This window comes from Sebastes fasciatus, chromosome 11 (genome assembly GCF_043250625.1).
Source record: "Sebastes fasciatus isolate fSebFas1 chromosome 11, fSebFas1.pri, whole genome shotgun sequence".
Taxonomy (NCBI): Eukaryota; Metazoa; Chordata; class Actinopteri; order Perciformes; family Sebastidae; genus Sebastes; species Sebastes fasciatus.
The window spans coordinates 4,346,047-4,368,028 of NC_133805.1; the positions used below are offsets into that span (position 1 = coordinate 4,346,047).

The 21,982-nt window shown below is 38.6% G+C and overlaps 1 protein-coding gene across 2 annotated transcripts; it reads left to right on the top strand.

Moving 5' to 3' along the window:
- Positions 1–172: 172 nt before the first annotated feature.
- LOC141776443 (WD repeat-containing protein 37) lies at positions 173–21,113 on the top strand. 2 transcript variants are annotated; one of them, XM_074650052.1, is made up of 14 exons: positions 173–321; positions 3,612–3,777; positions 7,937–8,033; positions 11,330–11,425; positions 11,541–11,605; positions 14,749–14,884; positions 15,724–15,795; positions 16,061–16,105; positions 16,322–16,398; positions 17,226–17,463; positions 17,629–17,770; positions 18,309–18,443; positions 18,550–18,664; positions 19,290–21,113. In XM_074650052.1, exons 2-14 carry the CDS (start codon positions 3,640–3,642, stop codon positions 19,419–19,421), a joined length of 1,488 nt encoding a protein of 495 aa, XP_074506153.1. In that variant the 5' UTR covers positions 173–321; positions 3,612–3,639; the 3' UTR covers positions 19,422–21,113. The 2 variants fall into 2 exon arrangements, with proteins under 2 accessions (XP_074506153.1, XP_074506152.1); XM_074650051.1 differs by having other exon boundaries at positions 180–321; positions 17,223–17,463.
- Positions 21,114–21,982: the final 869 nt, after the last annotated feature.

The window sequence follows — 21,982 nt, forward strand, 5'->3', positions numbered from 1 at the left end:
AACTAAGTTAATTGTTTCAAATGCTGTCATGTAATAACCATGGTGAAAACACCCAAGAAAACAAGAAACTAACCATTTGTGAATGGACTATGGTCTTTTACGCTGTCGTCAATCGTCTTTTATTGTGAAAAACCCTGGCGCCGGAATTGGCTTCGTTATGTGTCGTGACGTCACTTAGCGGATCTTCAGTCAACTGTCAACACGGTTCTCTGGACTAAACCTGCTGCTGCTGCTGCTTTCTCACACCTTGAAGAACATGTTAGAAACGACGACACATCCCACAATATCCCGGAATAAAACTGTGTGTGTGTAGACTTTCTGGTGAGTTGTATCTCCGTGTTTTTATTGGGCTGGTTGTGTTGACCGTTAGCCTGTTAGCATGTTAGCCTGCTAGCTAACGGAGGATAATAACGGTCGCTCTGCTCTGCTGAGCTGGACGCTGTTTAACGCTGTGTAACGGTGTTTAACGCGGTGTAACGCTGTTTAACGCTGTTTAAAGCTGTGTAACGGTGTTTAACGGTGTTTAACGGTGTGAAACGGTGTTTAACGGTGTTTAACGCTGTGTAACGGTGTTTAACGCTGTGTAACGCTGTGTAACGGTGTTTAACGGTGCAGCTGTAATACGAATAACATTGTCTCTACACTTGTTCACCTTCACGTACTGTCAGGGGATTGTATTCACTCCTCAGGTTTTGTATTTTTCCTCCAAATGTGCAGCAATTCAATGGAGCCTAAATGTTGTTTTTCTTCATTGCCCTCAGACAGCAGGAGGAACTAGCTACCAGCTTTAGTTAGTTAGGTGTCTGACAGCTAAACAGCACATAGAAACACATAGAGACTTTTAACAGATGCAGTAATGATCTTTCTTGTCTGTGCAATATTAATACACTGAATGTGAATACATTTGTCTGTGCAATATATCCTTGATGCAATATACACCTCAAGTGCAACTACCTTTGTTTACATTTTATTTATTACATATACCCTACCTATTTTACAAGTGCAATTACCTCTGTTTACATTACATCTATTTTTATATTTTATACTTCTTGTGTAACACTTCTGTTTATATTTATTTATTACATCTATTTTACCTATTTTACAAGTGCAATTACCTCTGCTTACATTACATCTATTTTTATATTTTATACTTCTAGTGTAACACTTGTTTATATGTATTTATTACATCTACTTTACCTGTTTTATTTGCTTTATAACTGCGTGTGTGTTTGACCTGTTATATGTTTTATCTGCCTCGTTTAGTCTTGTCAAGTATTTGTTTTAAAGCACTGACCAGAAGTGGCAAACTTTGAATCTCGTTGTATTTAATACAATGACAATAAAGCTTTCTATTCTATTCTATTCTACTGGTTAAAAAAGGCAGGCTGGTGATAGAGAGAAAACCACCTGATTCATGTGTCCAGAGACATTCTTATGTCTCCTCAAGGGCAAAAGATTTGTGACAGCTGGAGCCAGGCTTATCTTGTGTCATAACTAAACTGTGATATATGAGCATCCACAACAATGACTCCCTTCATCCTGATACTCTGATGAGCTGAGTCCTGTGTGCAGGGAATGAAATTAGCACCTGCCACCTGCCAAATACAGGGTAAATGTTGTTTTTCTTCATTGCCCTCAGACAGCTAGAGGAACTAACTACCAGCCTTAGTTAGTTAGGTGTCTGACAGCTAAACAAGGCAGTCTCTTTATTCAGCACAAAGAGACTTTTAACAGAAGCAGTAATGTTCTTTCTTTACTGGTTAAAAAAGGCTGGCTGGTGGTAGAAAGAAAACCACCTGATTCATGTGTCCAGAGATCTTCTTATGTCAACTCAAGGGCAAAAGATTAGTGACAGCTGGAGCTAGGCTTATGTTGTGTCATAACTAAACTGTGATATAGGAGCATCCAAAAAAATGACTCCCTCCATCCTGATACTCTGATGAGCTGAGTCTTGTGTGTCATTGTAAGAAGAGATTTACAGTCCTTTTAACAGGTATTATGATACATACATAGTATAGTATGACAACTTACAACCTACAGGCTTTTTGTGTGAAATAATTATTTAACTCCAGTTACTAGGGATGCACAGATACCAATGATTAAAATAACAATTTGGCCTAAACAGATGTTTATTTTGTTTTTACTGTGCCCCTTTTGTGCCAGGGAAACAAACACCTCTTCATTATATAAATAAATAAAAAACAACTGAGCTGTTTTAAAGTCATTCAGCATTTCATTACATTGTCTTTGAATGAAACGACCTTTAATATAACCTTCCTTCCCATGAAAAATATTTATTTCTTTTAAAGGTCCCATATCGTGCTCATTTTCAGGTTCATACTTGTATTTTGTGTTTCTACTAGAACATGTTTACATGCTGTAATGTTCAAAAAAACTTTATTTTCCTCTTACTGTCTGCCAGAATATGCCGGTATTTACCCTCTGTCTGAAACTGAGCTCTTTTAAAGCCATCCAGCATTTCATTACACTGTCTTTGAATGAAACAACCTTTAATATAACCTTCCTTCCCATGAAAAATATTTATTTCTTTTAAATAACTGCTTCAAAAGCCTTTTATCTGCTCTACAACTCAACTACTCAATAAGAACAGTGTTTCAGTACTTCAGTACAGCTCTTAAAAATATATTTGTTTTGTGAAACATAAATGATGTAAAAACCATTAGAAACATGAGCAGTGTTTCTCACACGTAGACTGTACCTTGGGTGGGCCGTCCATATATTAACGGAATAACAGTATATTTTAGGGCTCAAAGCTTCAAAGCGTTGCCATGGTATTCATCCTCCAAATCACTATTCGAATGCTTCGTTATTTATTTACTTTTATTTTATATATATATATATATATGTACATATATATATATATATATATATATATATATAAGTATGTATCCAAAATAGGCAATGATAGTAATCTGAATATTTTGGGGGTTTTGGCAGTTGGTTGAACAAAACAAGACATCTGATGTAACACCATGGGCTCTGAAATTGTCTGACATTTTATAGACCAAACAATTAATCTATTAATTAAAAGAATAAATAAAGATAATCGTTAGTTGCATCCTTAAGTTGAATATCTTTAATTTATATTGTGTTTGTTAAAACAAGCTATTTGAAGATGTTAACATGGGCTCTACGAACTTATCGTGGTTGTTCACTGAAAATAATGATTTATTGCAGCCGTATTAAAACATTTAAATGCCTGTTTAAAATGTCTGTCCAATGTGATGAATATTAACTAGATTTGGTAGAGGTGTTTTGTTGCCACATAGCTGAACATTTCAGCTTTCTCCAGCAAAAATATAGGAAGAAAAAGGTTCTGATATTGTTCCACACGTCTCAGTTTCTGTTCCAGTAATCACTCATGTTTCACCTTAAGGTACCCACTCTGCTTCACACTCATTCGCTTTGTCATCTCACACATTCACACGAGGAAGCTGCCAAATACAACCACTGCCAAGTGCAACACAGCCGTCTTTATGTTTTCCACTGAGTGTAGTTTTTGAGTGAAGGATTCACACCCAGATTATTTCCACCAGGATTTGTTCTCTTGCCCGTTGGTCACCTTCTTTCCTGTGATTTTGTGCTTTCAGACTGGTTACCTCAGCTTTGAAAGGAGGGATGCCGGTGGAGAGTGGGAGCAGTGCCGCCGCCCGCCAGGCCAAGCAGAAGAGGAAGTCCCACAGCCTGTCCATCCGCAGGACCAACAGCACCGAGCAGGAGCGCTCCGGCCTGCAGAGAGACATGCTGGAGGGACAGGTGACCATTTACACAACTAAAAATACACAAAAAAACTAGTATTTAAAAGTCTAAATGTCTAGGTAACAACCACTTCCAGCTGCTCCTCTGGAAGTGTCAAACGACACTCCTGTCTGCCATCATTAGCTTGCTGTGCTGCCATTGCTGTTGGCACCCGTAAGCACTCTTGTGGTAAGCCTAAGCCAATTAGGTTTTGATGCCACCATTTAGAGGGCACATAATGGTTTATATTGTTGTCGGCTTAAGCGTGCTACAATTACAACACGAATGCCATGAGGTTATTTTAACTTGGTGGTTAAAGCAGATGGATTCAGAAGAGGCTTTGCACTTCGCTCAGGTGGATCGGTTAGATCGGTGGTGCTTGTTCCTGGTTCTCTGGAATGAGAGCCCTGCTGGTTTCAATCTGGCTTGCTAATAAGGAACTGAATGTCTCCTGGGATGCTGGGTAAACACAGTGACCTGGAGTTAATGATCTGAAACCAAGAAGAAGAAAAAAAAGGTAGTGAGAGCCACTGAATCAAAGACTGGCTATATTCCACTTATTTATATTATTTAGTTTAAGCTTGGTGAATTTTTATCATAGACTTTATATAAAGATGGATGATGCGTCTCCACTTCATACCACCGTACAGAAGTAAAGCCAAAACATCCCGGACGCGGGAGCTGCCATCTTGAGATTTTAACGTCATTTGGAGCCAGAGACTGCGTAGTAATGATCGGGTGGTGAAGCCGCGTTATCGAGGTCACCCGCCCAAACCAATCACGAGCCAAGCACGGCCGCAGCTTGTCAGCGAGAGAGACTCAAAGCTGCCAGTCATGACGTCTCACCCTCTTGTTATAGCATCAAATAACTAATGAAAACCAAATTTATCAGGGAAATGAACACTTGAACATACATCAGTGTGATAAGAACTACCTAAAATGACAGAAACCATCTTTGGGAAACGCCACTTTTGTGTGTGTCGTCTTTCTAATTACGTATTTTCACAGTCTGATACGTCAACAGTTTTACGACAAACTGCGACTTTCTTGACTTGCAAAATTATGTTTTAAATTGATAAACATCATATGTGTGATTCACGGCGCAATTCAAACGGAATCAAGAAAAAATATTTGTGTCTTCGTTGATTACCGTTCAAATTTTTTCAGAAATAAGGTCTCATGGGATCCAACGGAAGGGGCTGGACTTTGGCTCTCTAGACAGTCTATGATTTTCACCTGTAAATTTGTTCGTCCTGAACACTACTGAGGTTGCCAACATTGACCCCTCAGGTCCCCCACAGAAGACATTATACTCAAAGGCTCTGTAGTACTCTGCGAGTACACTGAAATAAACTGAGCTTCATATGTAAAATTGGTGGCGTGCTCCTTTATTGTTATAAAATAATCCAAAAGAGAGGTTCACAAATCCTGGCGCACCCTCCTGTGATCTTTGGCGTCCCCCTAAGGGGGGCCCGGACCCCAGTTTGGGAACCACTGGATTAAATGACGAACTCTTACTTTTCTAGATATGTAGAATACTACTATTAAATCATGAATATTCCTCTCGATGTTTAGAGGAAGATAATTCTTTTTTAGTTTCTTGACAACTTGTAAAGACACTTGACATCCTAAATGAAAGTTGCTACCTTGCCAGTCCCAGTGACCAGTAGAGTTATTCTGGATTTTGGCCAGTTGCAAGAAGCTGTTTCTAACCAAACGAGATGCAAACAGTGTAATCTCTTCCTCATGACTTTTTGTTTTGTCACTCTGGTCCCAGTCCTCTGATAATCTGGAGTCCCTCATCAGAATGGAGGTAAGTTTCAGGTGTCTAGTGTTTCAGACAGTAGTGTATCTCCCAAAATAGTTTTAGAGCTAGCTTTACTGGTGTAGTTTAGGTTTGATTAGTATTTAGAGGAGGTGGTTCTGAGAGTGATTTCTCTGTTTCGAATCAATATATCCTTTCCCTTTTTTAAAATGTGATTTTCCTGCAACATTTAGGATTCAATCACACTAACACAGTAGGTTTTCTTTTTCTAAAGTGAAAGATTAGACTTGATTGTATTTTGTATTTAGTGCAGTTGCATCCACACCGTTCAGTTTCAAAACAAATCAGGGCTTGTAACTCAAGATCACGCGATTCTCTTTAATTCACTGGACAGTTTAGTAACCTGTCGTTATGAGATGTTGATGGTGAGAGAGAGAAGAAAGAAATGTCCAGTTCTGTAAATTTAACTAAACATGATACACTTGTCTGCAACTGTTTGCTGTATTTCCAGATGTCAGATTTGTTACAGACTCTATGATTATATGGTATATTCTCCAAGTGCATTATCAATTGATGTACAAACCTGAGTGGAAAAAAGCTTTGGAGGTTTGACTGGTGCTTTTTTAATTACGTCATCTTGTTGCACCCTCTTAAAGTAAAATGTTGTCGTCACCGATCATAATAATCCTCAAAAATACGTGGATAATGGATTGTAATTTCCCTTAAATAAACACAGGAAGAAATTATCTAAATATGAGCATCAGTCTGGTGTGTATGCAAAGATTTTATAGCATTTGGGACTTCTATCATATATCTGAATCTACACGCTCCTACCTATAAACATAAATGTGTTTTAGTATTGTGTCCTGTAGTTGATTTAGAATTAAAATTTTCAGGCATCTCATTTCAGATATTTGGTTCAGTCTTAATTACTCTCACATGCTTAAATGAACTTGAACGAATAAAACAAGCAAACGCTCCAAAATAAGTTGCTCCACATACTTTAAGTTTTGATCTGATCTATAGCTGTTGACAGTGTATGTAAGGCTTTATGCAACATGCATATATGTACATTTTCTCCATGCTGCAGCCTTTCCTCTCCTTCAGGCTTTCATTCTGTGTGCACAAACCTTTCTGCTGCCAACATCAGCCTGTGAATGCGAGCAGCACACTTGACTGATTGCTTTAGAAAATATGGCTGCGAGCAGCAATTCAGCCCAAGCAAGAGTGCATTATGCAGAGTACACCGACTGCACTCAGGTACAAAGACACACTGAGCAGTTTCATCATGATTGGACATAGCCTCGAGGAGACGTGGCCCACTTCCTGTTTGTGTCTGTGCTGTCGACCCTGTCACAGACTGTCTGTAATAAATGATGTTATTAACTGCAGAAATGTTAAAACTGTTTACTCACTACTGCAATACATATATGACATGTATATGGTACATATCGCACCACAAGCAATATGTGAGTTTTGAATACTTAAATGGGCCTGTTTTCATCAATATTATGAATGAGATCTTGTCCATAATTAGTTTTTTTATCTGAAACATTTGTACGGTGGTACAATCAATGTTGTGTTTGCATCTTAAAGCCAACAGCATGTGCTAAAAACACATTCTGGCGTTTGTAAGACGCCAACACATCTGCTGTTCTCCGTAACCTTTTTACCTCTGAATACTTTTATTGATTATTTCACTCTTATTTCCTTCCTCAAAGTGTTTACTGTGTTATAAGAGTTTTTTCTTCTGCTTTGTTGCAGTAATATGTTTGCTGTTGGCGGTATTTAAGTTTTTTTGTATATTTGCATTTTAAGAGATGAACCCATGGTGTTGAGGTTACAGTACGGTCTAATGATCTAGAATAGGGGCTCACAATCTTCATTGGTTTGACTGCTAAGAAATTCACATCCCTTTTATGCTTTGTCTGTCAATTTTTTTTTATATTTCAGCCTCAACCTATTTCACATTAATACATCTGTACACACACATACACATAAGGCTGAAATGGTTAGTGGATTAATCGATTAGTGGATCAAATTATTTTTTATAATCAATTAAAATTTTTCAAGAAAAAAAGCGCCAATCATTAACCAGTTATAGCTTTTCAAATGTCAGGATTTGCTGCTTTTGTTTGTCATAAATGTTACTAAATAGAACATATTTGGGTGTGAGATAAACACGCCTTCTCCGGCTCTGGGAAACTAAATGTTTCACTATTTTTTGACATATAAACAAAATGATCATTTGAGAAAGTAGTTGGCAGATCGATAATGAAAATAGTTGTTAGTTGCATCCCTACACTTACACTAAAACGAGTCCTTTACTCAGTATTTGAAGTGAAGCACCAGCCTCACACACTAAACTGATGTTTCCAGGTTGTTTAATGTCCTCCTTTTGTTTCCCTGCAGGACTCCAAACTGCCTCTGTCTCTGAGGAGCAATCTGCTGGACCTGTTCAGTCAGATCGAGAGGGAGTTTGAAAACCTCTACATAGAAAACCTGGAATGTAAGTTAGAAAGTTTTACTCATACATCCGAAAAAAGAGATCGAAAACAATGTCCGAAAAAAAAGATTTAAAAAAGAAGTCTAAAAAAATGTCCGAAAAAAGTCAAAAAAATGTCCCAAAAAAAAGATCAGAAAAATGTCTGAAAAAATGTCCGAAAAAAAAGATCTAAAAAAACGGCCGAAAAAAAAGTCGGAAAAAGATCTGAAAATTGTTTGAAAAAAATTTCTGAAAAAATATCCGGAAAAAATGTCTGAAAAAAAGTCTAAAAAAATGTCCCAAAAAAAATTCTGGAAAAATTTCCAAAACAAAAAATCTGAAAAATGTCTGAAAAAAATGTCTGAAAAAATGTCCCAAAAAAAAGATCAAAAAAGTAGTCCGAAAAAAAAGATCTGAAAAAATGTCCCAAAAAACAATCTGAAAAATGTTGGACTGAAAAATAGCTGAAAAAAAGATCTGAAAAATGTCTGAAAAAAAAGTTGGAAAAAAAGATCTGAAAAATGTCAGAAAAAAAAGATCTGAAAAATGTCCGGAAAAAAAGATCTGAAAAATGTCCAAAACAAAAAGTCTGAAAAAAAAGATCTGAAAAATGTCTGAAAAAAAAGTCTGAAAAAATGTCCTAAAAAAAGTGAAAAAATGTCCCAAAAAAAAGTCTGAAAAAAAGTTCTGAAAAAAGTCTGAAAAAAAAAAGATCTGAAAAATGTCTGAAAAAAATGTCCGAAAAAAGAGATCTAAAAATGTCCGAAAAAAGAGATCTAAAAATGGTCCGAAAAAAAAGTCGGGAAAAAGTCTGAAAAAAATATCTGAAAAATGTCTGAAAAAGTTTACGAAAAAAAATATCTAAAAAAATTTCTGAAAAAAAATATCTGAAAAATGTTTGAAAAAGATTTCTGAAAAAATATCCAGAAAAAATATCTGAAAAAATATCCGGAAAAAATGTCTGAAAAAAAGTCTAAAAAAATGTCCCAAAAAAAATTCTGGAAAAATTTCCAAAACAAAAAATCTGAAAAATGTCTGAAAAAAATGTCTGAAAAAATGTCCCAAAAAAAAGATCAAAAAAGTAGTCCGAAAAAAAAGATCTGAAAAAATGTCCCAAAAAACAATCTGAAAAATGTTGGACTGAAAAATAGCTGAAAAAAAGATCTGAAAAATGTCTGAAAAAAAAGTTGGAAAAAAAGATCTGAAAAATGTCAGAAAAAAAAGATCTGAAAAATGTCCGGAAAAAAAGATCTGAAAAATGTCCAAAACAAAAAGTCTGAAAAAAAAGATCTGAAAAATGTCTGAAAAAAAAGTCTGAAAAAATGTCCTAAAAAAAGTGAAAAAATGTCCCAAAAAAAAGTCTGAAAAAAAGTTCTGAAAAAAGTCTGAAAAAAAAAAGATCTGAAAAATGTCTGAAAAAAATGTCCGAAAAAAGAGATCTAAAAATGTCCGAAAAAAGAGATCTAAAAATGGTCCGAAAAAAAAGTCGGGAAAAAGTCTGAAAAAAATATCTGAAAAATGTCTGAAAAAGTTTACGAAAAAAAATATCTAAAAAAATTTCTGAAAAATGTTTGAAAAAGATTTCTGAAAAAATATCCAGAAAAAATGTCTGAAAAAATGTCCTAAAAAAATGTCCCAAAAAAAAGTCTGAAAAAAAGTCTGAAAAAAAATATCTGAAAAATGGCTGAAAAAAATGTCCCAAAAAAGAGATCTAAAAATGGTCCGAAAAAAAAGTCGGGAAAAAGTCTGAAAAAAATATCTGAAAAATGTCTGAAAAATGTCTGAAAAAGTTTCCGAAAAAAAAGTCTGAAAAAGTTTCCGAAAAAAAATATCTAAAAATGTCTGAAAAAAAATATCTGAAAAATGTTTGAAAAACATTTCTGAAAAAATATCTGAAAAAATATCCGGAAAAAAATTCTGGAAAAATGTCCGAAAAAAAAGTCTGAAAAAAAAATCTGAAAAATGTCGGACAAAAAAAGTCTGAAAAAAAGTTCTGAAAAAAGTCTGAAAAAAAAGATCTGAAAAATGGTCTGAAAAAAAAGTCGGAAAAAAAGATCGGAAAAATGTCAGAAAAAAAAGATCTGAAAAATGTCCGGAAAAAAAGATCTGAAAAATGTCAGAAAAAAAAGATCGGAAAAATGTCTGAAAAAAAAGTCTGAAAAAATGTCCGAAAAAAAAGTGAAAAAATGTCCCAAAAAAAAGATTGAAAAATGGCTGAAAAAAAGTCTGAAAAAAAAGATCTGAAAAATGGCTGAAAAAAAAGTCTGAAAAAGTTTCCGAAAAAAAAGATCTAAAAAAATGTCCGAATAAAAAGATCTGAAAAATGTCCGGAAAAAAAGATCTGAAAAATGTCAGAAAAAAAAGATCTGAAAAATGTTCGAAAAAAAAGATCTGAAAAATGTCTGAAAAAAATGTCTGATAAAAGTAGGTCTCTTAGGGCGCTTTCACAAGTCAACATTTAGTCAGTTTTAATCAAACTCTGGAGCGGTTTGTTTTGGCGGTTGTGAACGCAGTAATCGTACTCTGGTGCGAACCAAAACAGCCGGTCTGAGAACACTTGCAAAAGGTGGTCTCGGGACTGTTTCCAAACGACTGTTTCCAAATGGCAGGCTGCCTATCCGGCATTTGTTGAGATGGACACAGGTGAACGACAGGTTAACATGAGTAGGAGAGGGCGGACTGATGTTTGCTTGACATCTGGGCTGAAGAGAACATAAAGAATATGCTAAATAAAATTCATCAAAAATAGTGACTTCTATAAAGTAATTGGAGAAAAACTGGAGAAGGGATTCGTGCTGAGTCAATATGAAAATTCACATCCCTTTTATGCTTTTTCTGTAAATTTTTTTTTTTTTTCAGCCTCAACTTACTTCACATTAATACATCTGTACACACACATACACACAAGGCTGAAATGGTTAGTGGATTAATCGATTAGTGGATCAAATTATTTTGATAATCAATTAAAAATGTTCATGATCATCATGAAGCATCATTGGTGTCAATGCTGGCACTCGGTCTATATAGATTTCTGCCCATTGCAGGACTTTTTAAGCAGGATAATTTCAGAATCTCCCATGATGTCTGTTCGTGGAACAAGTATCTTATACTAGACTTGCTAGCCAGCTAACAATGACACAACAATGTGTTTTTTTGTCAGACCTGAGCCTCTCCGATAGGCTTTTATAAGCTCCTACTCTTCCATGGCAAGTAATCTGGACTGAACATGGCGGCGCTGAAACCTGCTAAATGTTGCAGTGCAGAGTGCAGTCGGTCTCATTGCTGTCAGTCTGTTAACACGTGATCTGTTTGACTCTCAGTGCGCAGAGAAATCGAAACGCTGAACGATCGTTTGGCCGCGGAAGGACAGACTTTCGAAGGGGCGGATTTAGCCAAAGGAGCACTGAAAACAAAAGGTGGGACACATCTCACTATCCCCTCGTGTTTATGGGCATTTGCATTTCAAGAGTATAAAATATTTTAAATAGTGAAACGTCTACATGATCTCTCTTGTTCTCTCTTATTACACAGCGAGTCATAGCACAAGCCAGCTGTCACAAAAACTAAAGACGACCTACAAGGCTTCCACAAGCAAGGTAATACGGTTTATTTTTTTAATTATGATCCAGAAATTTGTAAATTGTCGTTGTAGATATTATAGGTGTGTGTATATGTTTTGAGAAAATGTTGATTTGTAAGCTGTTGACTTGTATCAGGGGAATGTAGAATACAAAATGAATTTAAAGGTAAATTGTGTTTTCGTCAGTGTACATCACATGACTTTTCAATGTTAAAGAGAAGAATTGCTGTGTTTTTTCCCCCACCTTTTTGCTCGTAGCCGCGTTCAAACTCTTGCCATGCCAGAGTAGGTGGATCCCGCAACTTCAGCGTAACCAGTTGGGAGTTGTGGGGTGGAGACTCATGGGTAACTTGTTGCTTTCTCCCCCTTGTGTGCCAATATGCATGAACAGCCCAGCCAAGGGGTCGACACTCCCCCTTCCCCAAGAGACTTGGTCATTCAAATGTAGGAGTTTGAGCTTTTCTATCAGTTTCTGGTGTGAGATAAAACACAACTTTTATTATCTCACTAACAGGCTTTTTTCAGTTGCACCTCAGTTGCATCTCTTTCATTTAGTTTCTTGTCGGCATTCACATAATGGTACACTATGGAGACATCTTTAACATGAAGCAGCTGTTACCTCAAAATGCTTTTTGTGCCTTGATTAATAAAATAGTTAAGGTAGAGGAGCATCTGTTGGCTGCTTTAGATCATTGCTCAATCGATGTAGAGTGTGTGGTCTGCTGAAAAGTGCACGGCCATATCAGATTTTGCTTTTCTTTTTCAAATTATTATTATTTTTTTTTTTAATCCTTTTAAGATTAACACAGACTTTCACTGAGATTAGAGTAGTTGATACCTCTTTAGTTGTATCTGTTAAGAGAGATTTATCAGATGTAGTGCAACTCTTCCCCCGCTAGCGTTCCCAAGTGGTATAATTGTTGGTGTCGCAAAGACAAACCGGATCAGGAATATAACAGAATATAGTAGGCTAAGATTCACCACTGCTCATTTTTTAGAAAGGCCACAGGAAGAAAATGTGTTCTTTGTTGAGATTATCAAACGGACAATGAATCATAGATGTTTCTGGCTGCTAGTGTTAGCATTAGCAATTTTTAGCAACATGGCTAACGCTAGCTATGCTAGCTAACGTAGATGTTTGTTTCTGGCCGGTCTTGGCTCCTGGTTCGTTTTCTGGCTGCTGGCGTTTGCGATAGCAACCTGGCTACCGCTAGTAGCCTGCCATAATCCCAATTTGAACTAGTCCCTGTTCGGACCTGGCAGTAACATGCGACCTGAGTGATTGGATCACAAGTGGACAGCTTTAAGTATGTCTGTTCACACCTGGCATTAGAATGCGTCTCCACATACAGTACGTCTTGAGTAACTACTTGTGATCCGATCTCACTTCCCCGCTCTATATGCAAATAAACACGTAGTAAACCCACGTCTACTACAGCAGACGTTGTGAGGTAATATTACATGAATGTCAGTAGTAATATCCTACATATTCATTAAGTCGGGTACATTTTTATTTACATCAAAATAAAAGGTTATGGTACCGGCGGTCCCCAGGGACCTTTTGTGCCGCTGGCACCGCTGCCTTTGCCAGACAACAGCGGGATACAGAGCTCCAGAGAGCCGGGGAGGAGCGCGAGCGGGTGGGCGGGTGTCAGCTCCGTGCAAAGCAGCGGAACAAAAACACCAACACATCTCCGACAGTATGATAATAATGCACTTCCTGTGCCTCGTCTGGTTGTCTTTTTACTTAGTAGTCAACATATACACCAGTACCAATATATCTGTGATAAGCTTATATCAGCCAATATTCCAGGTTACACAAGCAAAATCTTGATGTGGCTATGGCAGACTGCACACTGAAGCTACAAACTGTAGAGCTTTAACCTGCTGGGTGCGTTAGATTCGCCGCTCAGCTCATTTCTTTGCGGTGCTTGGCGTTTCCTTAAACCTTCCTGTCCCTGTTGCTTCTTTTTTTTTTTTTTAATATAGCATGTTGCTTCATTTGTTCTGGATCCATCATCACTCTCAGTACACAAATTACTGTCCATCCAAAGTTAGCGTTCATTTTCACGTTGTCACCATTCATTTGCGTTTCTGACAAACAGTAACTTAACTGTTTTGTTTTTTTTACAAGAGAATCTGCCGTGCTGCTTGCTTACAACCAGCAACCACTGGTTCCCACCATGCTTAACAATGGTATTTTCCATACAGTGTCAATTTTATCTGTTTTATTTTGACTATAATTTGTTGATTTTTTTAATATATTTTTAACAGATCAAAAATTTGAAGGATCTGCTCTGTTCTATGTGTAGCCTGAGATTTATTTTTCAGATGGTTGATGCCGGTCTTTATGCTCTCCTGCTTCCTTTCAGTTGGAACTTATTTAGTGGTCTGTTCCCAAAACGAACCGAGGGTCCAGTTTGTATCATCCCCATCTTTAATGTAAACACTTTGATCAAACATTTATACAACTGATAATAATTACTGATCAATTTCTTGTCTCACCTTAACACTGTATTTTTTGCTCCCTCTTCTTCCCCTTCTAGATTTTTCTTTGCGGTTTTTGCATTTATAGTAATCTTGGTATGATAAATGCAGTAATGATACTTAATGTGTCTGCATTTGTGTTGATACCAGATCTGGGTTGACTGGTCATTGGTGGTGTTTGTTTTAAAGCACTTGGAGCATCAGATTGGTGGCGACCCCACCCTAGCATGTGCTGAAAACGAGCTTAAAACAAATACCAATACATTTTTTTTTTCTTTTGTAAAACCTCTTGAACCCAGGACTGATATGAATAACCAAAGCTTCTTAGCACTGGCATACTACAAGGACCCTGCTGAGCAGCTCCTCAGTTCTGCTGACCCCCTCCCTCCCTCTATCAGACCAGGGTTCCTACACAGCTCTGCAAAAGTCTGAAATATTTAAATTTGATCATTTCCAGGCAAAACATGGATTAATTGATTTGATACAATTTCATTGACATTTAAAGTCACTAATTTGACGTGTGGGAATGCTGAAATCACTGATAGATCAGTGTTAATACCAACAAACAGATGCAGAAGATGCCATTTTGAGGAGTAAAGTGTGTAGGAACCCTGGATCGGTTCAATACCGTGATTTCCTTCTGTGTTAACGTGAGTTTGTTGTCGGTGTCAGATTGTGTCCAGTTTCAAAGCGACCACGTCCAGAGCGGTGTGCCAGCTGGTCAGGGAGTATGTCGGCCACAGAGACGGCATCTGGGACCTGAGCGTAACCCGGACACAGCCTGTGGTGCTCGGTACTGCATCTGCAGGTATCTCACTCATTTTCATTGTCAATTTCCTTCCTACAATGAGTTTTCTTCCTGGCTTAATGTTTTGTTTTCTGTCTCTAACACATTTCATTGGCTCACTCTCAGAGGTGTGGACTCGAGTCACATGACTAGGACTTGAGTCGAGTCTAATATTTGATGACTTTAGAATCGACTTGGACTTTAACTTTAAAGCATCCAATCAAGTTGCAGGAGAAAACCATGAAGAACTAACGTTACGTTACTGAACGCCACTCGGCGCCAGTTACTCTGTTGTTAAAATGGCATTACATTTGGTGAAGAGTACATTAAGACTTGGTTAGGAGTATTTGGGACTTGACTTGTGACTTGCAAAACAATGACTTAGTCCCACCTCTGACTCTCTACTCCTTTATGTTGAAGGATAATTTGTTTGTTTCTTTCTTAAATTTAATATCAGTATTCCTGGTTTTCACACTGTTAACAAATCTAAATATATTTTTTTTAAGCGTCTATTGATCCACGCTGAGAAAGCGGTTAATTTCATGCTAGATTTAACTTCAGAAACTCACAGTCTGTATACATCAGGCATGCACTGTATAACCATTTGTATGTAATGTAGACATTAGTTAAAATGTTTTCTAAATCTAAATATCTTTATTTATTTAACAGTTATCGATCCACTCTGAGAAAGCGGTTAATTTCATGCTAGATTTAACTTCAGAAGCTCTGTATTCAGACAGTCTGCATACATCAGGCATGCACTGTATAACCTCTGTTGAATGTAGACAGTAGTTAAAATGTTTTCTAAATCTAAATGCCCTCTAAATCTTATATTTTTTTCCTGTACTGTGTCTCAACAGACCACTCTGCGATGCTGTGGAGCATTGAGACGGGAAAGTGCCTCCTCAAATATATGGGCCATCAAGGATCAGGTACAGTTAGAAATGTAAAGTACATCTATAAGAATAGATCAAATTAAATTCACTAATACTGTGTTCACAGACACAGGACTGTTTTCTGAATCCAATATATGTTGAGCACATCATTAGAAAACTAAGTACTCTCCTCAGAATATATTAATTCCCTTTTAACTCATCAGAAAAGGCAAACTGGAAGCGACCATCAGAAAATTGAAGGACAGAGTTAACAGTGTCTATTATGGTGTGACGTGATGCATCTATGTCTCTGTCTCCGCAGTCAACTCCATCAAGTTCCACCCCACTGAACAGATGGCTCTAACAGGTAATGATCCAAAACTAAAACATCTTTAAAACTCTCGGTGGTAGCAGACACAGCAGGTGGTTTTTCCTGTACATTTATTAACTTGCAGCAGCTGTAGTGCTTCCACAGCTGGAATAATAAAATCTCCAGAGTCAGACATTGTTTCTTATGGTGATGTTTTCAGGAAGGGTCGTCTTGACTCTAATAGTCTTTCTGTCTCGTCCCTCTCCTCCTCAGCCTCTGGAGACCAGACAGCTCACATCTGGAGATACATGGTGCAGCTGCCGACTCCACAGCCTGTTGCTGATATCAGTGTAAGCATCAACAGCACCACAAACCTGTTTGTGTGTGTTACTGAGCGCCTGATTGACTTTAAGTTTGGACCTTTTATTATCTCCGCCAAACGCAAGCCTGTGGGGAGATCATGTGTTCGATCATGTGTGTGTATCTGACTGTCCGCGACTAATCTCGCATACTAGTGGACCCATCAGTTTAATATTTTGTCTGAACATATCTGACAGTGATTCACACTTTTGAAAAACCTATTTTATTGCCGGTAGGAGCAGCAAGTGATCAACAACTGCTTCAACAGTAAAAGGCATTTCCGGCAATCTTCTAGGCTAAAAACAAGCCCTTATCTAGTCTGTTGCAGGCCACATTTTGGCCTTTGTTGTGGCTCAAAAACTGACATCCGGGGTAACCTGGTAGCTCACCTGGTAGAGCAGGCGCCCCATGTAGCAAGGCTCAGTCCATGCTGCAGCGGCCCAGGGTTCGAATCCGACCTGTGGCCCTTTGCTGCGTGTCATCCTCTCTCTCTCTCCCCCTTTCATATCTATCACTGTCGCTCTCCATTAAAAGGCTTAAAAGGCATAAAAGCCCCAAAAATAATCATAAAAAACAAAACAAAACTGACATCCATCGAAAAGTTTGGTCTAATTTGAATTGGAGCATTTGCAGATTAATTCCATACCCAATATGTTATGATAAGTTATGATACCCAATACGTTTTTGTTATCTTCGCCGCCATCTAAACCGTAAGGGAGCCGGGAGTGAGAACTCTTCTTTGTTTGGGAGCGGAGAGGGAGACACACCTGGCGGAGATCTTATAGTTGTTTCTGAAACTGTATTCCTTCGTCAGCAGCAGACACCCTGCGAAGACGACGTGGACTTTTCAGATAAAGATGAGGCCGACGGCGAGGTCGAGGGTCCAAACGACTGCCCTTCTATCCGCATGGCGACCACGACTCTGCGCAGCCATCAGGGTGTGGTGATCGCCGCCGATTGGCTGGTGGGGGGCAAACAGGTCGTGACGGCGTCCTGGGACCGAGCTGCCAACCTGTACGATGTGGAGACCTCGGAGCTGGTCCACTCACTCACCGGTAGGATGAAGGGAATGTTACACTCTCAATATGCCTACCGATATCTTTAAAGCTGATTTATTTACATGTTGTGTCAGAAATGTAAAAAGTTTAATTTGCCATTTTAAAAGGGAGTTTTGGAGATTTCTTGAGATTTCTCTGTGCTAACATTGTGTGTGTGTTCAGGCCATGACCAGGAGCTGACCCACTGCTGCACACACCCCACCCAGCGCCTGGTGGTCACCTCATCCAGAGACACCACCTTCAGACTGTGGGACTTCAGAGACCCGTCCATCCACTCTGTCAACGTGTTCCAGGGACACACTGAGTCAGTGTGACACACACACACACACACACACACACACACACACACACACACACACACACACACACACACTAATGAAGTATTGATAATTTAATTAAAAACTATAAGTGTAACTTGAAAGTTTTGAGGTGTGTATTGTGGGACTGGTAGTAAGCTATGGCTTTACAGTTATGGCTTTAATCTCTTTTGACATTGATTTATTATTGTTGAACTTACTTTATTATTTATTTATTTATTATATTTAAGTGAACAAATTTTAAATGTACTACAATTTAAATTACATGTTGGTTTTATTTGTGCCACTAGGGGTCGATAAGACATCAGTTGTAACAGCAACACGTGAAAAAAAAAGCAATCTTCTACTGTATAAAACAATATACTCAATATTCAGCTTAATAAGTATTAAATGGGAAATGCTGCCATTTACAACTGCATACTTTAAATAAATGTGGTTAAAACAAAACATCATAATAATTAAGATGTTCAGGGTTTCCTTCTCCTCCCTCCAGTCTAAACAAACCTGTGTTCTTGTCCTTGGCAGCACGGTGACGTCTGCTGTGTTCACGGTGGGCGACAACGTGGTGTCTGGGAGCGACGATCGAACCGTCAAAGTGTGGGACCTGAAGAACATGAGGTCGCCCATAGCAACCATCCGCACCGACTCCGCTGTCAACAGGTCTGTGAGCTGTAAACAAGATGTGTAATAGTATATTGTGTATCGTATAGCAGCATGTGTTGCAGTTGAAATCTGACCTCTTTCGTCCTGCTGCTGTTGTGTCCAGGATCAGCGTGTCGGTGGGCCAGAAAATCATCGCTCTTCCTCACGACAATCGGCAGGTCCGGCTGTTCGACATGTCCGGGGTGCGACTGGCTCGACTCCCACGAAGCAACAGACAGGTCAGTCAGTGGAGGAGGAAGGGTCTCCGATTGGCCCCTCACAGCTTCCATACACAGCACACAAACCTTTCCATTCATTATGACTATGACTCTAAAATAGAGACTTAACATTTAGAAAAACATCATCATTCATCTGCACTGTATAATAGTATCAATGAAAACAATTGAAACTTAATAGTTGACTAATAGGTGATATGTCTGCTGACTGGATAATGCTATTTCTGAGGTATCTACGGAAGCCCTGAGAGGCCATTTTCTAAGCCTGATCTAAATTGTTTTCTTTCCTGTGTTTATGACTTAAGAACAGGTGAAAAAAAGTTGTTTTTGTTTGTTTCAGGTGATTATACACTAAAGAAAACATAGTTCTGAATATTATATTACATTTCTGCTAATAGATCCCCCGAGCTGTTACAAACTGTTCCTTTAAAGTCCGGCCAGGGATCTTTGTGTATCATATACGGCAAAATAAAGACAAGAAAAGGACAAAAAAAGGAGAAATTAAATACATACAAGCATATAGATTTAGTCAAAAATATGCATATTGTAATCAGATTACTATGTTTCATAACACCTCACATGTCCTCAGTGTTTAACAGTTGCTGCTGTGTTGTCTGTCGTGGTTCAGGGTCACCGGCGGATGGTGTGCTGCTCCGCCTGGTGTGAAGACAACACCTCCTGCAACCTGTTCACCTGTGGCTTCGACCGGCAGGCCATCGGCTGGAACATCAACATCCCCGCGCTGCTGCAAGAGAAATGACCTCCATGTCACGGTGAAACTCCATCCAAAGTCTGTCTCTTTGGAGCACCAAACACTCGCATCCTGCAGGCTTAAAAGGTGGCTTTAAAAAGTTTACAAAATCTTTTTGTCACATGTTGTAACCAACGTGATCTGAGCAATGACTCGATGAAAGATAAGATTACAGACTTTTAAAAGCCGCCTTTTGAGTCTACTGGCCGTCAGTATTTAGTCTGACCTCCCCCAGACTGTCTACTGCATCTGTCATGCTCTCTAACGTACCGCCACCAATATACGCACAACACATTTGTGTGGAAGCGATTCCTCGCCATCCAAAAGAGAAAAAACAACCTCTATGCCGCTGATGAGATGTAACACACACTGAGGAGTTAGATAAGTGAGTAATGTAATCTGTTCCACTAACAGCAGATTTATGTTTGGACAAGAAAGGCAGTCTGATGCTTTAAAGGAAAAATCCACTAGTTTTATATCGTCAATTTTGTTAGTTTTCAGGAGTTAATCTGTGATAACTTGCCATTTACTTTCTGCTTTACTTAAATCTCCTGATTTCTATGATTGGTAAATGTTAGTGCAGAACAAGAGAGATGCCCTCACTCTTTGATTTTGAGGAATTGACGCTAAAATCTTTTTTACCATTATTTTTTTGAGTCTCTCAAACATTTTTGAGATTTTCTGCTTCTGGAAATAACTTGACAACACAAACATTGTCTAAATTGTGTTTGGCTGGTCGTCCATTTCAGTTAGCTGTTTTTTTTTTAACAGTGTTAAAAGTGGATTTTTCTTCTTAAGTTTAATTCCACAACATTTTCTTCGCCACCTGAGATTCATAGTTTAACATCTAAAATACACTTTAAAACCGGCTATCATAAGAGTAGCTCTCTTCTTGTTTGTCACAGCTCAGTCCTGCTCAGAGGTCAGACCATGGATGTATAATAAGTCTTGCTTGTAGTCTTGCTTCCAGTGGCCACTCGCAGTATTGCAGCAAAAAATCCCCCTGTGGTCCAAAAAGCATTGTCACCAGAAACCACCACTGTAAAAAAGACGTCTGTAAAGGCCCAGACACACCAAGCAGACATCAAACAACTAGCGGTGATGAAGGCCGACTGTTGCGTCGCCTCACGTCGTCTTTTTCTTGGCCGACAAGTTGCATTTGAACACACCGCAAAGACTACAGCTGACGACCAACTACCATGTACGTTCTGCGCCTGCGTGAGAGGAAATAACTCTCCATGCCAGCAGGTGGCGGTAGTCTGAATTTGACCGAGGACGGCGGATATACAAGCCGTTGTTATGATACATACATGAAACAAAGTGGCGTTTGCAGACCATTTTCATTCTGTGAAAATATCCGTGTATTGGAATGATCAGATGAGATGAACCTAGAACCTAGAAGAGCCTTCTGTGTGTGTCCTCTTGACTTTACTCGTCGGCTTGCTTTCCTCACTTCCGTTTCTCTTCTTGTGCACTAATTAGTTTAAGCTGAACAGCCAATTAGAGTGATTTCTCTCACTGACGAGCTCCCCCGCCGATTCAACATGCTGAATTGGCCAAAAAAACTCCAACACGGGCAGACTAGAGCTGACGCTGCGGGACACACTGCAAAAACTAGACCAAACTTTCCGATGGCCGACCGTCAGCTTGGTGTGTCAGGGCTTTACAACTGTTGACAGGACAACTCGAACTGCAAACAAGGTTGATTCTGACTCTTTCTATTATGAATTTTTGATCCATTGAGGTTTAATATTTGTAAAACTTTCCTCGAGCCGAGAAAAGCAAACCTGGAAGCTAGAATACTGTTTTTGGCGTATGTGCCAGCCGAGCAATTCTCATTGGAGTGAATAGGCGCCATCTTGAGGTCCGGTATCCAGTTCTTATTATACATCCATGGTTCAGACGGTCAGGAGTGACTGGCTGATACAGTAATGCACCTTTTTGAAAATACTTATAGCTTTTTGTTGCTGTTTTAGAAAACAAAAAACGTCTTTGCAGCTACTGTACATAGTCAACACAGTCAGAATGCAAATCAGCTCAACGCTGGTGAGCTTCAGCTGGTGGCTGGAAGGATCGTCGTCTGCGCAGCCAGACACTTTGGCACATAATGGTCCTATTCTGTAGTAAAAATCAAGATGGCTGATAAAGGAACTGAAATTGTCTGGTTTCTCTTCTGTGACGGCGATCTGAAAAAAACAATGTGAGTAAAAACATTTCCTGTGCGGGTGCTGTGTTAGTACTATAACGTGTAGTGTGGATACAGTAGTGCCATACTACAGATCACAATTCTGGATGGCTTTCAGACTGAACCTGAACAAGCTTGTTAAAAGAAGGAACTCACCGGGTGGTAGCAAATCTTCTTAATGACTTATAAAAGAGAGACAAATGATGCCAGGTGGATATAAAGCTACTAAAAGCTTGATTTACTCCAACGGAGAGGTGGTGACTTCCATTATGTGATGTTTTATTATTGTGTCATACGCACAATTATATCGAGCCTGCCGCTCCAAACTTTGAATATAATATATATAAATATTAGGGCTTAATTGCACATTTACCTGTTCAAAATG

Coding starts and splice junctions, on each gene's coding strand:
- LOC141776443 (XM_074650051.1), top strand. CDS start 3,640: ATGCCGGTGGAGAGTGGGAGCAGTGCCGCCGCCCGCCAGGCCAAGCAG. Junction 11,606..14,748: donor ACAAGGCTTCCACAAGCAAG/GTAATACGGTTT, acceptor TGTCGGTGTCAG/ATTGTGTCCAGTTTCAAAGC. Junction 16,106..16,321: donor TGAACAGATGGCTCTAACAG/GTAATGATCCAA, acceptor TCTCCTCCTCAG/CCTCTGGAGACCAGACAGCT.